Genomic DNA, 13844 nt, shown 5'->3' on the forward strand with positions numbered 1-13844 from the left:
CATGTGAATACAGACTATAAATACACCCACTTTCATTCAAAGCACCTGCTCTTAGTAAATGCATCATTCAGATTATTAACATTTGCCCTTGGAGCAAATTTGAGAGTTATAAACCCCTCCAGGAGGCCAAGTCATGGTCAGATGTTTAGATTTCATGGAGTTGTTGTGGAGAATATTCTTCTAGTCAACAATAGTGACTCACAGACATTGCGGTGTGTGTGTGTGTGTGTGTGTGTGTGTGTGTGTTTGCTACGCCGCTCACATTTCGCCTTTCAGTCAACCTTTCCCTCTCTTCTCTCTCACACAGGCTATAAATACAGACTCCTATTAGTCCACTGTTACATTCTCCCACTCGGCCCCCACCCTGATGTCTCTCGCACCACAGAGGGAGAGCGAGCGCTGCAGTGACGTATTGCTGGCTATCTCATTAGACAATATCATAAAAAGCCAGTTGCCACAGCAACGGCTCCCTGTATTTCCATGGCAACCGGCCGCCATGTCAAGGTGGTGCATTCTCCTCCACCAAAAGGGGAGGAGACAATGGCGACCAATAGTGCGCAACGAGGCTGCCTGCAGCCTAAGAGGAGGAGGAGGAGGAGGAGGATTGTCGGGGTTGAAGCAATCTGATTTCTGCTGGTCACATCCTGGTGTTACAAGAGATATTCTGCAAAAAGAAAAAAAGCATAGAAAGAAGCAAAACATGAGTGATGTAAAGAGATGACAGATGTCAGAGGGTTTCACGAAGGTTCAATGTGACTCACAATCACAAAGTCCGTCTGCCCCGTTTTGGCAAGAATATGAAGCACCGCATCATGAACTGTGACAAACAGCCTGCTCTTTGGGATGGAGTCTGAGAAAAAACCCGCCGTTTCCAGCTGGTCCACGACGCAGGCTGAGCCGTGTTCACACAAAGAGAGAGACCGTTAATGCACTACAGGGAAGGCATATTTTTTCAAGGTATGAATAGATATTGAAATTTCTGGTGCCACTGAGGCTGAGTCCTCGCTGCAGTCAATGTGAAAGTCTTGCGTAGCCTGACTCTGCATTAAGGAAATGAACGGTGTCCTGTCTCACCTTGGCAGTTGGCGAGATAGATGTCCAGATCCACCTCTCCAAAGTCATTGAAAATCTGTCGGAGAAGGAAAAAAAAACTTCTTTGCCATTTCTCTTCTTTGAAAAGCTTTCATTGTACACAATGTCTGCTGCTGTCACTCATCTGTTAATTAATCATACAAGGATGCGCACATACATTTTTAAGTGTTTTCACAGTGACTGTGTCCACAAAGCTGCTTGTGGAGACATCCAGGACGATGCTGTGTATGCGGGATTCACCGGTCTTCACATTGTCCTCGTCACCCTCCTGGGAAAGCTGGGGGATGCAGCTGTCGTCGCCGTGGCAACCCGCGTATGAATCTGTGTCTGACATGCTGGTGTCAGGTTGGTAAGCCCAGTTGGCTTGGCCTTTACCGAAGCTGTTTACAGCTGTTTGTGTCTGACTGAGGGCGATGCCGTTCCCTGCACTCTCCCCCTTCGTCTCCGCAGATATTTTCCTGTTGCTCATTTCCGACTCCTTCAGGGAGAAGGATCGATTGGACATATGTGACGACTTTGGGCTGGCATTTTTCTGCAAAAGTGAAAAAAAAAAAGATTAGAGAAATGTGAAATTCATATGAAAAGAACTGCATAGACAATGCTTCGGTGTGACACGGGATATCATACTTGATTCTTAGCCTCTTTTTTAGCTTTCTTTTTCTCTTTCTCTTGTTTCCGCTTCTGTTTTGCGTCATGTTTTTTCTTGGCTGTTAGAAGCTTCCCAATTTCAATTCCACTCTGCAAAAAAAAAAAAGGCCAAGCATCACATTAGAGAGAGAGCACAAAAAGTGAGACTACAGAGAGAGATGGCCTAATGAAAGCAATCAAGGCTGCTGTAGACCGTAGACAGGGCATCACATCCTGTAAGCAAATGCACTCAGAGTTCACACACACACACACACACACACACACACACACACACACACACACACACACACACACACACACACACACACACACACACACACACACTCACTCACCTTCTCCTGCAGAGCCTCCAAGAACATGTCAGCATTCGTATAGTAGATAGTTGTGGATGAACGGAAAATTTTAATCCCTGGAATCTCTTTAGCCTGTGGGGAGAAATCAGGTGGAGGTGGGCTTGAGAAACTCACACCACACACAGCTCTCATTTGCACCTTCCGAGTCCCTCAGGTGAAGTTTCACTCAGCTGAAATCTTCAGCCTCCTAATGAGTGTAAACAGGTCCAACTCTATGCCCAGAGCACGCTCTTTAAAGGGCCAAATGATGCAAATTTAGGGGAAATGATAATGTATCAACACTGTCGGAAATACAGCACAGTGCAGTACAGACTGCCATATTGGACAGTATCACAAGGTGAAAATCCAAAGTATATCCCCCATAAAGAAACCTGATGATTTACTTTACATTTCTGGAAGTTGTGTTTAGGAACATAAGCGCTAAAACTATCGGACGAGTTTAATGTTTTCTGAAGCACTAACAAGAGAGCATTCAGCAGATGTGCTAGAGTTTTCCATCGTTGTTTATTGGATGATTGAGCCTAACGAGGCTAATGTGGTTAAGTTTGATAATCATCATGAACCAAAGTTTTAATTATGACAATGAGGTTTCTGGAGTCACAGGATCGGCATGGATCAAAATGCATCATGGAAGTCATTTTCAGTTGTTTTAATTATTCAATTTCTCGATGCCAGCATTATTAACACCAACACTTGTGTGTGTTAGGTGGCAGCAGTGAGCTCCCGGTTTGACTTCATCGAGCTTCTTTGAATATCTATCAGTGTTTTAGAAATTTGTTATTTAATTATTTTTTTCTTAGTTCTAGAAGCTTCATCGTGTGTTGTTTTTACTTTTCGATCTGCCATGTTTCTTATGAGACTAAAGACAGTCCAGACATTGGAAATAAAGGACTGGATCGGAATGAATACAATAAATATAATTTTCTTACCTCCCTGTAGGTTTCTGTGTCCAAATACAAATCAGTGCCTGGTATGTTCCCCAAGATGGAGTAACGGGGTCTGAAAGGTAATAAAATGTCACTACAGCTTGAATGGCTCTCATCATGTTTACATCAGTGATCGTTAATTTGAGCTGTGTAGTTACAGTTGTGTCCTGAAGATGACAGTGAGCATGGAAAAGCCGATGGAGATGGCCAGGCCCATGTCCAGGTTAAACAGAATGGTGCTCACGAACGTTACCAGCCACACGAGCTGAAAGGGCAACGTGAATAGCTTCAGCAAACAGCATCAATGGGGCAAAACAGTGCACAAACTATTCAGTTGGAGTATTAAATCTCACCAGATCCACCTTGTTGGTCCTCCACAGCGAAGGAACATCCATGAACTGCTTAAACATACCTTTCAAATTCACAAACACTATTGTGGACAAGACAGCCTGTAGAGGAAGCAGACAGAGAGAGGTGGAAACACACCTGTAACCTTACGGCAACCTGAAATAGCAGCTTATCAATAATGACACACAGTAGAGCGAAGGGCGTGATACCTTAGGAAGGTCTTCAAAAAGAGCACCAATTTTCAACACTGTGATCAACACAATGATGGAGGAAATAACCCCAGCAACCTGATCAAACACACACACACACACACACATGTAATTACTCAACAATAAATGCTCAGAAAATGAACAACATGACAGTGATATGCAAGCAAAAGGAGAAAATATGTGTTAGTTCATAAGTTTAATGATAATGATGATGTGTTATTATGATGTTCCGGAATCCACAGAACAATAGACGTTTGTTTGGAACTACTGACTGAGTTTTGTTCATATCAACTGGTGGTGCTTGATTTTAACACTCAGGTGTTGTTTAAAATATATTGTGACCTTTTCTTTTTGTACATTTGTGACCTTTTAATGTGTGTCCCAAAAAAAAACTTTGAGTATTATTCAAATGTAAAATAAAATGTAAAACTGTAAAATGTAAAAAGTGTAAAACTGACCAAAATTACATTATATTTTTTTCACTCTGTGTCTTTAAAAGGCGTCCTCGTCCTAATTGTTTCATTGGTGCATTATTGCACTCAAGGAGAATATCTTACTCCTTGGTTTTATTTTTTCTTTAATCTTTTTGAGAATAAATCATAATAAAAACAAATGGATGGAGGACAGAACTATAACTTATTTTATTGAGTCACACATTTGTATGATTGAATTTGAAGCTTTTGTGCAAAATCATAATGATAAAAACAGATGCAGTTGAGTTTTGCTTTTTACTGCTGTCATTTTATTGTGAAAGTTACTACTTACATGATGGTTGGTGCTGTTGCGTGCGGTGCGTGCGGTGCGTGCGGTGCGTGCTATTGCGTGCGGTGCGTGCGGTGTGTGCGTGTGTTTCTTACTTGTGTTTTGCCTCCTGTGCTCTCCTGAACCAGACTTCGAGACAAAGATGAAGTGACAGAGTAGCACTGAAAGAAGCTGCCGACTGTGTTACTGAGACCGAGGGCAACCAGCTCCTGGATGAACCAAAAAAAGCAAACAGACACACATTGGGTCACAAACAGACACTCATAGTGGCCTTTAATACTGATGAAGACATAATATCATTAATGTCATACCTCAATCTCCTCAATGAACTGTTTATTACCTTCAGAGCCAAAACATCACTGGGGCCAGCATAAATAAATAAAGCACATTGCTTTAAACTGTAAAGCTTAACCAACCACACGCACACACACACACACACACTAGTACATCTTTGACCAACACTGTAAGAGGTTTAAATGATCCCGTGACAGTTCATCATTATTATTTTTCTATAATCCAGACTTGAGTGTTATTTTAAATAACTTTGGAAAGCTTGTGAACATTCAACACAGTATTGCCTTCCTAGACGACAATAGCGTATTGGGTCAGCGGTAGTAATACATACAACTGAGTTCTGTTGCTTCATTCATTGACTTGAAGCTCCAATGTAAATCTCAATTCCTCCACTGTTTGAAGTGCACATGTCGAATACTTACTTACTTACAATAAGAATTGGAAACAAATCAGTGTCTGATGTTGTTGCAGCCTGACAACCCTGGACAACCTGAGTCATTTTTCCACTAATGTGACAGCCATGACCAACTGTGAGTGTAAAGTCTAATATCAGACCAAAGCTTTACCTCGAACAGTTCACAGTGAGTCAGATAGGAACATAGACTCTAAGTATAACTCTATCAGCTGGCTGTGAGTGACACAACGTGCATGTGTGTGTGAGTGTGTGTCTGTTTTCCTCACCTGGTTACTGTCCACCTTGTAACCATGTTTGAGGCCAAATGTTTTGCCCAAGGAAATATTGATGGCATAGCCTACAATTGCCACAGCAAAGGCGTCACCGATAACCTGTGAGAAGAGAGAGGAATCTGGAGCACGAGGGGCCTTGATCCTGATACAGGTGAAAAAATAAAGAAATTACTGACACGATGCAGAAAACCAGAAATCAACACTTTCCTGCAATAATCCAAAAGCCTGGTATTTAATTGGTATTCACAAGTCACACTTTAATCAAGCAGCTTTTAGATCCACTGTAAGAGTCATTTGTCTCATTGACATCTCCACATTTCTAAAAACTATGAGATAACTCTAAGTGGGACTCATGAGTCTCTGATCACATGTGCAGCATTTTGCACTTAAATATACCCTGAGCTTCTGTTTCTTTCTCTGGATAAATTTCCAACATGCAGTAATGCACTTACCCACTGGGAATTTCTCCGACCACATCAATATAGTATTTACTCGGGAGTCCACTGAAATGGGTAATGATTGTAGCTACTATAATCTGTTGAAGAAAAAGGTACAAAAACTGGTTGAGTTTGAGGACTTCAGTTAAATCATTACTTTTCCAGAACACAGTCTCTGTTAAATGAGGTCAACAACCCTGAGGACAAGACGCCTCCTGGTGGACCACAACATGAAGAGCAAAGCAAAGAAAAGGGAGGACTTACAACTACAAGCTCTATGGGCAGAGGCATAGGCAGCTTGTGTCTGTAGCAGGCGTTGATTTCTTTCACCACAATGAGAACAGTGAGAGCCACAAGACTGACCACCAGCTCTGGCACCTTCGTCTGAGGCAGCAGCTTGCAGAGGTCCACCAGAGTCTGAGAGGGAAACACAGGGAAGCAGGATTATGATGGCTGCCTGAAACATTGAAGCATATATTCTAATCTCTGCCATGCTGGTTGTGCTAAGAACACAGGGAGCACACACTGAGAGATATTCATCAGAACAGCACAGGTGGTAGGTAACAAAGCACTGATGTCACTTTTTTTCTTTTACTCCCTATATGAACAGAACAATCATCTACGTACTTCTACTTCTAGTATTAGTTCACCAAACTGCTTCTTGTTTTAATCTGTTTAGATGACAGTAATGAGCCACACTGAGGCTGCAGTTGATGAATCCAGTGGTGATCCAGTCCAGTGATGCCTCCTGTTTACTTTTCAATCAAGATCCCTCTTAACATCTACAACAGAAGTTTTATAGATTGTGCAATTGCTGTTGACTGGGCTGGTGTTTCTTCAGTGACATAGAATAGAATAGAATAGAATAGAATAGAATAGACCATTTACAGGAACTTGCTGAGCTTAACCTTTTTTAGTTTTTTAAGGTTGTTACATTAGAATGAAAAAATCAAATCAATGAAACTACACCCATAAAATTTTCACATTTAACACCTCTAATGCACTTTTTCTTTTTTTTTAACCAAACCTGTGGTGCAACCTCAAACCCTTTTTGCCTCACGAGGATCGTTTTCAGAAAAATTGTTGGAAACAGCTTGTTGCTTCTCACGCTGTGAGATTGTGCAGGCTTTGGTGAGTGGAACTGCACAGTATGGATTTGGTCCCAATGTCATTTTCCAAGCAAAAAATTCAATCAATGATCGAAAGCCTTCATATACTGTATGTCTTTTTTAACTAAAACAATGTAACCCACAGCAGACAGATTAGAAAAAAGGTGTCAGTCTTCTTTCTCCACTAATATAAGCTTGTGACTGATTTCACTGAAGGTTTCTGACCGTTCTGCCCCACCCGCCTTTCTGTAATTTCAGGGATGTTCATGTGCATATTTCCAAGTGATGAAAGCTTTAATGTGATTAAACCAGGAACCGTGATTAAACCAGTAAAATTGTCCCATAGATGTGTGTATGTCACACAAGAATTGTAAAGTTTGGGCATCTGTGTTACATTAAACAAAACAAAACAAAAAAACCACATATCATCCCACCATCGAGCAGGGAGACTATCAGCAATATCACATATCATATGTAACTTCCAGTAATTCACTTCATAGCTGCACACAATATCAAACAGATGTGTGCAGAGGTCAGCTGAATGTCCATGGAATCTATTGGTGTTGGTGAGAAGAACCAGACTGAGTTCATTGTGACATGTAAATGAATGTATTGAGGTGAGATTTACGAGTAGAGTTTTACAGTTGAATTGCTGCAGAGTTAACTTTACTACTTATTAATTCTCTTTCCCTTTGCTTGCACAAAGGGAAAATGTGCAAAATCCTCAAATAAAAGGCCTTCAACCAGACATGAACTGAGCACAGTGCAATATATTGCCTTAAATGTGGTGAGACAAGAATAGCTGGAATGCAAATACAAACATGAACTGCAGTTGATTTGACATACTCACATAAATGAGAGAAAAAGGACCGGTGAAGCGCAATGGTTTGACTCCAAATATGTACTTGAGTTGAGAGACACACACATGACATGCTGATCCTGTTGTGTAGCCACGAACGAGGGGCTCTGACAGGTAGGTGACCACAAAACCAAACCTCACCACGCCCAACACAATCTGAGAAAACAGAATAAAAAGAAATCAAAGGTTTTTACGGCTGAAAAGGGAAACTAAATCCTTCAACATAGGCTCTCATGTTATTATTGTTATCACACAAACCTGAAAGATTCCTGCCAAAATGGTGAGGGAGCACGCTACCTTCACCCTGTATGCATCCCTTGCATCAATATCCAAATCTTCGGTCCCATTAGTCCCATTTACCATGTAATTACTGTCTGGAGCCAGCCTTTCGGTCACACTCCCAATCATGATGCTGATCACAGCAAATGTACCTGCACAATCAGGTATACACAAATGCACACAATTAGTAATGACAGTCACTGTTCTTTTGGATTCTCCTGAAAACATACATACACTCGTTTCCACTGACCGATAGAGATGTGTCGAGATGTACCAAAGATGAAGTAGACCAGAACTGGGAAGAGGGAGGTGTAAAGGCCATACACAGGCCGCAAGGACGCCAGAAGAGCATATGCCATGCCTGGTGTAAACAAATCACAGTTAACTGGGAATAGTATCACTTCCAAGTGGGAAAAATAAATGTTAATGTTGTTAAATTTGGAACATCTTCTTTAAATTGTTTTATTATGCATCATTACATATCAAGTTCTTTCCCAGGCAGGCAAGGCAAATTAATAAAAAAAAACAAAAAAAAAACCCACAAATGACTATTGTTTCATGAGAATAAGGGGTAAGACTAAATAAGCTATGCTTCTTCCTACTCCTATTGGGGATGTTGGGCCATTGTTTATTATTTATCTGTTACTTTTTTCCCCTTGTTTGCTTTGCTCTGTTATGATTGTTGTTTGTTTGTGTTTGTTTATCTTTGTTTTGTTATGTACTCACGTGTCCGACTTACCTAAACTAAACTAAACTAAACTAAACTAAGTCAACATTGTGGACTTAAATACAGTTGGTATATGTGATTCCCAAAGTGTGGCCCCCTCCTGGTGGTCCACGGAGGTATTGCAGTGGGTCCGAGCGAGGTCATTTCCAATTAAAAGTTATTTGTATTTTCCATCAATTTTGTAATTACGTTTGGTACTACTAGAAAAATCTAAAAATAGATATAAGAATAGACACTTTTGTATAAAAAAATATAAGAACTGATAAAACAGAATGATGGAATTCTGTGTTATCACACATTTATCCACCAGTTTGGTGTGGGAAGCAGAAGTCAACACTGGACCATAAGTACTAAAGATGAATGTGGTTCTCTGATCACATTCATTGAAAGGGAGAGTCACAGAGGAACATGGAGCTTCATAGTTTACAGATTTTTCTGTATGTCTGAGGTGAAAACTGTGAAATAAAAGACTCATGATAAGTGTTTTTCATTTAAATTAAACTGTTTGCACATTATTTCTTGCCTGCGTTGCAGAAATGTGGAGGAGATCTGGAGGTGGACTGTACAACACACTGAATTTGTTGAACAATATGCACGTTTTTGTTTGTTTTTTTTGTTCCTCCGAAAGCATGTTTCGTATATTTACTGCATTAGCCCATGTTCACATTGAATAATTCTGTTCGTCTTAAACTTGTAATTCTATCAAGTTTGTGATATGGAAGATTTTAAGTGGGCCTTGGAATTATTCAGTTTGGGAACAGCTACTATAGGTGATGTTTTTTGTTTGAATTTAAGTTGACATTTGTCAGCAGATTTTCACCGTACTCCTTTTTTTTTGCTGTTTCTGTCCATCATGTAAATGGTTTTAATTGGGACAAGACTCATCGTTTTGAGATTTTTAGTGGCCATTAACAATGTTGAGTAAGTATTTGAATACTTTATTAGTTCTTGAATAAATAGTGGATTTATTTCACTAGTTACTGACAAATAGAATTAGTTGAAAAAGCAACTTGTGTGTTATTTCTTCTTATCTTTCTCAGTTGGGGCGGCTGAATGTTGCGCACTAGTTGGCAGATTCACTCTTTAAGCTCAGCTGAAGTGAAATCACTTGACTGGAAGGCACATGTCATGGTTAGTTTGGGAGATAGTAATGCAAAACTCAGCACAATTCTACTTCCTGGATCAAATTAAGTTCAGCTAATGTTTAATCAGGCCTGTGACCATGTGGTGGAATCGCTAGAGTTAAATCTAACAGCGATCACATGGAGCAGGGAGGAGAGAGACAGAAGCTTCACGACTGTTTTCAGAAGTGACAATTAAAAGGAGCATGGAAACGTCAGTAATTATTACTGCATTATTATTTTCATTTAGAGTTTCCTACAGCCCGTTTTTCAGGCATTCTCTTTGAAAGTGAGGCCAATTCAGTATATTCTCACACTCTGTGGCGTCTCTGCTTTCATGCGCCCAATTTAGTTGTAGGAACATAAAAACTGCTTGTACATTCTTTCAGAGAGGTTCGACTGTTTTTCCTGTCATGCAACATGATCACTATATTTTCAAGTGATTGGTGCATTGGTATGCTGTTTTTGGCTGCCCTGTGTTTATTCCTGCCCATCATTTTGGGGCTCTCCCCAGAATAACAGCAACAAAATCAATGTTTCTTTTCTTTAAACGAACATAAAAAAAACAATTGGTTCATGCATGAATTCAGAAATACGTCTAAGTAAAGCCCCCCCAAAAAACCCTGTTTCATTGTTTTGCAACAATCCCTCGATGAATGATTTTATTTTTGTTGCTTTTGTTCAACAGAAGGTGTTTGTGAAACTGTTGCATACAAGTTTATTGTGCTGAACTGCAGCAATGTTGTAAATCTATAGCGCAACAGTCTCACGTGTGATATCAGGACTGAGGACACAGACATGAGCAACCGGTGGCTCGTGGCCTTCATGTGGCCCTATCTGCATTCTTTGTGGTCCACAAATTAGTCTTGTCAGCATTGTGCTCTGTTTGATGACGTGGTCCACTGCGTCCCCCCCGGACCATGTCTCTGAAGTGTCCTTGGCAGGTTGGCAAATAGATTCTGCTATTTGTATGTGTGAAAGATTGTGTGTGTATAGGTGAATAAGACTGCTCACGTGGAAGCATGCTGAGACTCTTGAAGCAGTAAAATGTGATATTTTAAGTGAAAGTCTTTTTTTTTTTTTTTTTAAATCAATGACTTATTAGTTTCATGGCTGATTTGAGGAGGTAGATCATTTTCATCTATTTGCACCAGATTTGTTATCACTGCATTACTAAATGCCTTTATGGTAAATCATCAAATGCATGCCCAATGTTTAAATAAACCTCCTTTAGAGACACACAACTAGTTATTTTTGATAAATTAGTTGCCATTGTTTTCATATATCCTAGAAGAAGCACTCTAATACCCGCAGTCATATCAGTCTCCATCTGGAGGAAGCCTTTCTTTTCTCTGCTTTCACTCTCAGTATTAAACTGATGCAATCATGCTTTTCTCATTTATGACTTAACTCCGATCTCAAGGCACACATCCACACAGACACACCTTGTGGCAGATGCATGATGCCCACACTGCAGCCGGATACCAAGTCTCCCAAGGCATTTTCTCTGATGGAGTAGTGGGGCAACCAGCCCAGGACAGGAATCCAACTCAGGATTATACGCTTCACCTTGGGTAAGGAACACCTACAACAGGTTTCACACAAATAAACAACACCCATGGCACTGAATATGTATCACTGAAGTCGTCCAAATTTATTTGTACATGCAGGGGTTGTTTGCATTAGTTCTTAGAGGCCTGTTTCAATTAAAGTTAGATTCATAATGAGGAGATCTGCAAACAGATGTTAAATACAGTAAAAGACATTTGTTGATATTTCTCATGAACGCTGGCACAGACGAAACCTGGAACATGTGAAATGTAACACTTGCTGCCAGTTTTATCAGCGGACCCCTTGAAACCAGGTCATTTTAGATAACTGAAGCATGTTGATATTGCACTGTTCACTATAGCAGTCACACATATTCAAAATAAACTTCTGACAAATGCCAGTTTGCTGATTGAAGTGGAAACGTGCGTGATTCTCTAAGTGATTACAAAGCGGTTTCTTGGGAGATCAATATGATTATCAAAGGTTAATATAAGAGTAAACTCTGACCTTCAGCCCATCATGATGTTATTTATCCTACAGTTACAGACAATAAACTATTTTACATTCAAAATTACAAATTACCAGTTTCAGCTTAATTCACAGTGAAGCCGCTCTAGCCCAAAAACAGCTTATCTGTTGTATGGTCCAGTCAGTACCTCCGCAGGTGGCTTGACTTCTATATTTACCTGAGGGAATCTTTGACCCGCTCACTGAGGGACGGTTTGGACGACCATGAGCCTTTCTGTGCCACCTCTTCCAGACGCAGCTCATCCAGAACGTCTCGGTGCACAAAGTACTTCGTCTCCCTGCTGTTCATGTCTGTTTGAGTAAATACAACAGACTTAAGTAAACCCCTTTTCTGTTGTTTGTTTTTTTTTTTCAGTTGAGGATCCCTGTCAGTGGAAAAATGATTAAAATAAAAAATGTCGCAGGTGTCTCTGCCTCCTCTCTGCACTGACAGACAGCTCTGACTTCCTCAGCTGTTTTTTTTGGACTGTGGGAGTGACTATTTCTGTCCTGTCCTTATAGAGAACATCCACCTGCCCAAATGTCGCTGTCCTGTACACACATACACTCCTCAGGTAGCGTGTGTTTGTGTGTGCATTCCTGTATGCTTAACTGGGTGGAAACAAGTTGAAAGAGGGGCGGGGATGCTCAACGGTTGTAAAAGTGGTGTTAGGACTCAGTGAAACACTGCAGGTATTCACAACTTCAACAACAAACATGCTCGCAATTATTTACAGAGGGGTTCTTCCACACTGTAGATTTGCTGTCTGAGCAGCAGCATGCATTAAATGTTGCATCTTTATTGTTGTCTAACTCGGCTCATTCAGGAGATAAAGTATCAAAGTTTTTATTTTCTGCAGGAAAGTGATGACACTCTGAGCTATATCAATGTCCACGCTCAGAATTTAATCCTGATGGATGTTGGGTCAACAAACAATGTAAATTACTTTCAACCTAATTTGTTTTAATAAAAAAAAGACATTATTTTATGTATGTGTCCTTACTACCCCCACTGTATATACCAGGTTCTTCCTCATCACCACAAGATGTTGAAAATCTCAATTGAAACAAGTGGAATGAGCTCTCCTAATAAAGTTTTATACACACTATGTTTGCATTGCAGTCACTTTTACCTCAAGGAGTCCAAAGTGTCACTTTAGAATTGTCGCTTAGTAAATAGAGGACCGCTCAACTTTGAACAAGGTGACCTCATAGCGCTAATTCATTAGTCACAGAGTTGACAGAACCCCTTAAATAGTGTTTAAGTTTAGTTAATATTTAATAGGGTATCGGTCAAATATGCTTTGATTACTGATTGAGATGTGGGTTGTAAGACCGTGTTCAAAGTAGAAAAATGAGATGGATGGGGGCATTATCATTCAACCCTTAACCATTACGTTTGGTAACACGTTTGCTTTGGCAGAACAAAATGATCTAAAAACAAGCATCAATTCAAAACAAATTTTTTAAATGATAAGTTTATAATATTACATAAAGGTTGAATTAATAAGCATTTATTACTCCCAGTCAGTGCAACAGGTTGAAACCCTTGACCACAGCTAGTCACCGTGTGTGGGAATAACAGTTGAGTATTGAATGGATTTATGATTAAGGTTTTAATAAGCTATGTTTGCTGCACAGAAGGAACAAATGTGGATGTGCTTCCAGCAAACAGATGATGGAAAGCTGGTTTGTTCACTGCAGTTGTAGTGGTTTTCCTCTTGAGTTCCACATGTGTTACAAGATATATACCTTAAGGTTTTGTATGTGTGTTTGAATCGAACATCCTCACTAATTTCTGAGCTGCTTTTACTGATGATGATGAAAATGATCACTAAAACTTCTCTCAAAAAGAAAAAATAAAGTTTTTGGATGTCGTAGGGTATTGTTTGATTCAAATGGAGTGGAGCTGGTTCCTTCCTCTGCTAACCTCAA

At 40.1% G+C, this 13844-nt stretch overlaps 1 protein-coding gene across 1 annotated transcript; it reads right to left on the reverse strand.

Annotated features, from left to right (window-relative positions):
* Positions 1-637: 637 nt before the first annotated feature.
* On the reverse strand, positions 638-12219 carry slc26a6l2 (solute carrier family 26 member 6, like 2; the record flags this gene model as incomplete). The annotated part of the gene is made up of 19 exons (XM_080470051.1): positions 638-664; positions 762-892; positions 1075-1129; positions 1250-1624; positions 1720-1830; positions 2073-2165; positions 3023-3092; positions 3178-3284; positions 3373-3468; positions 3577-3654; positions 4434-4547; positions 5314-5461; positions 5772-5854; positions 6021-6173; positions 7716-7880; positions 7983-8155; positions 8254-8364; positions 11297-11436; positions 12089-12219. The coding sequence occupies 19 exons, from the start codon at positions 12217-12219 to the stop codon at positions 638-640; spliced, it is 2361 nt and encodes a 786-aa protein (XP_080326177.1).
* Between the last annotated feature and the right edge of the window lie 1625 nt (positions 12220-13844).

Source organism: Lipophrys pholis, assembly GCF_963383615.2.
Source record: "Lipophrys pholis genome assembly, chromosome: 8".
Lineage (NCBI taxonomy): Eukaryota > Metazoa > Chordata > Actinopteri > Blenniiformes > Blenniidae > Lipophrys > Lipophrys pholis.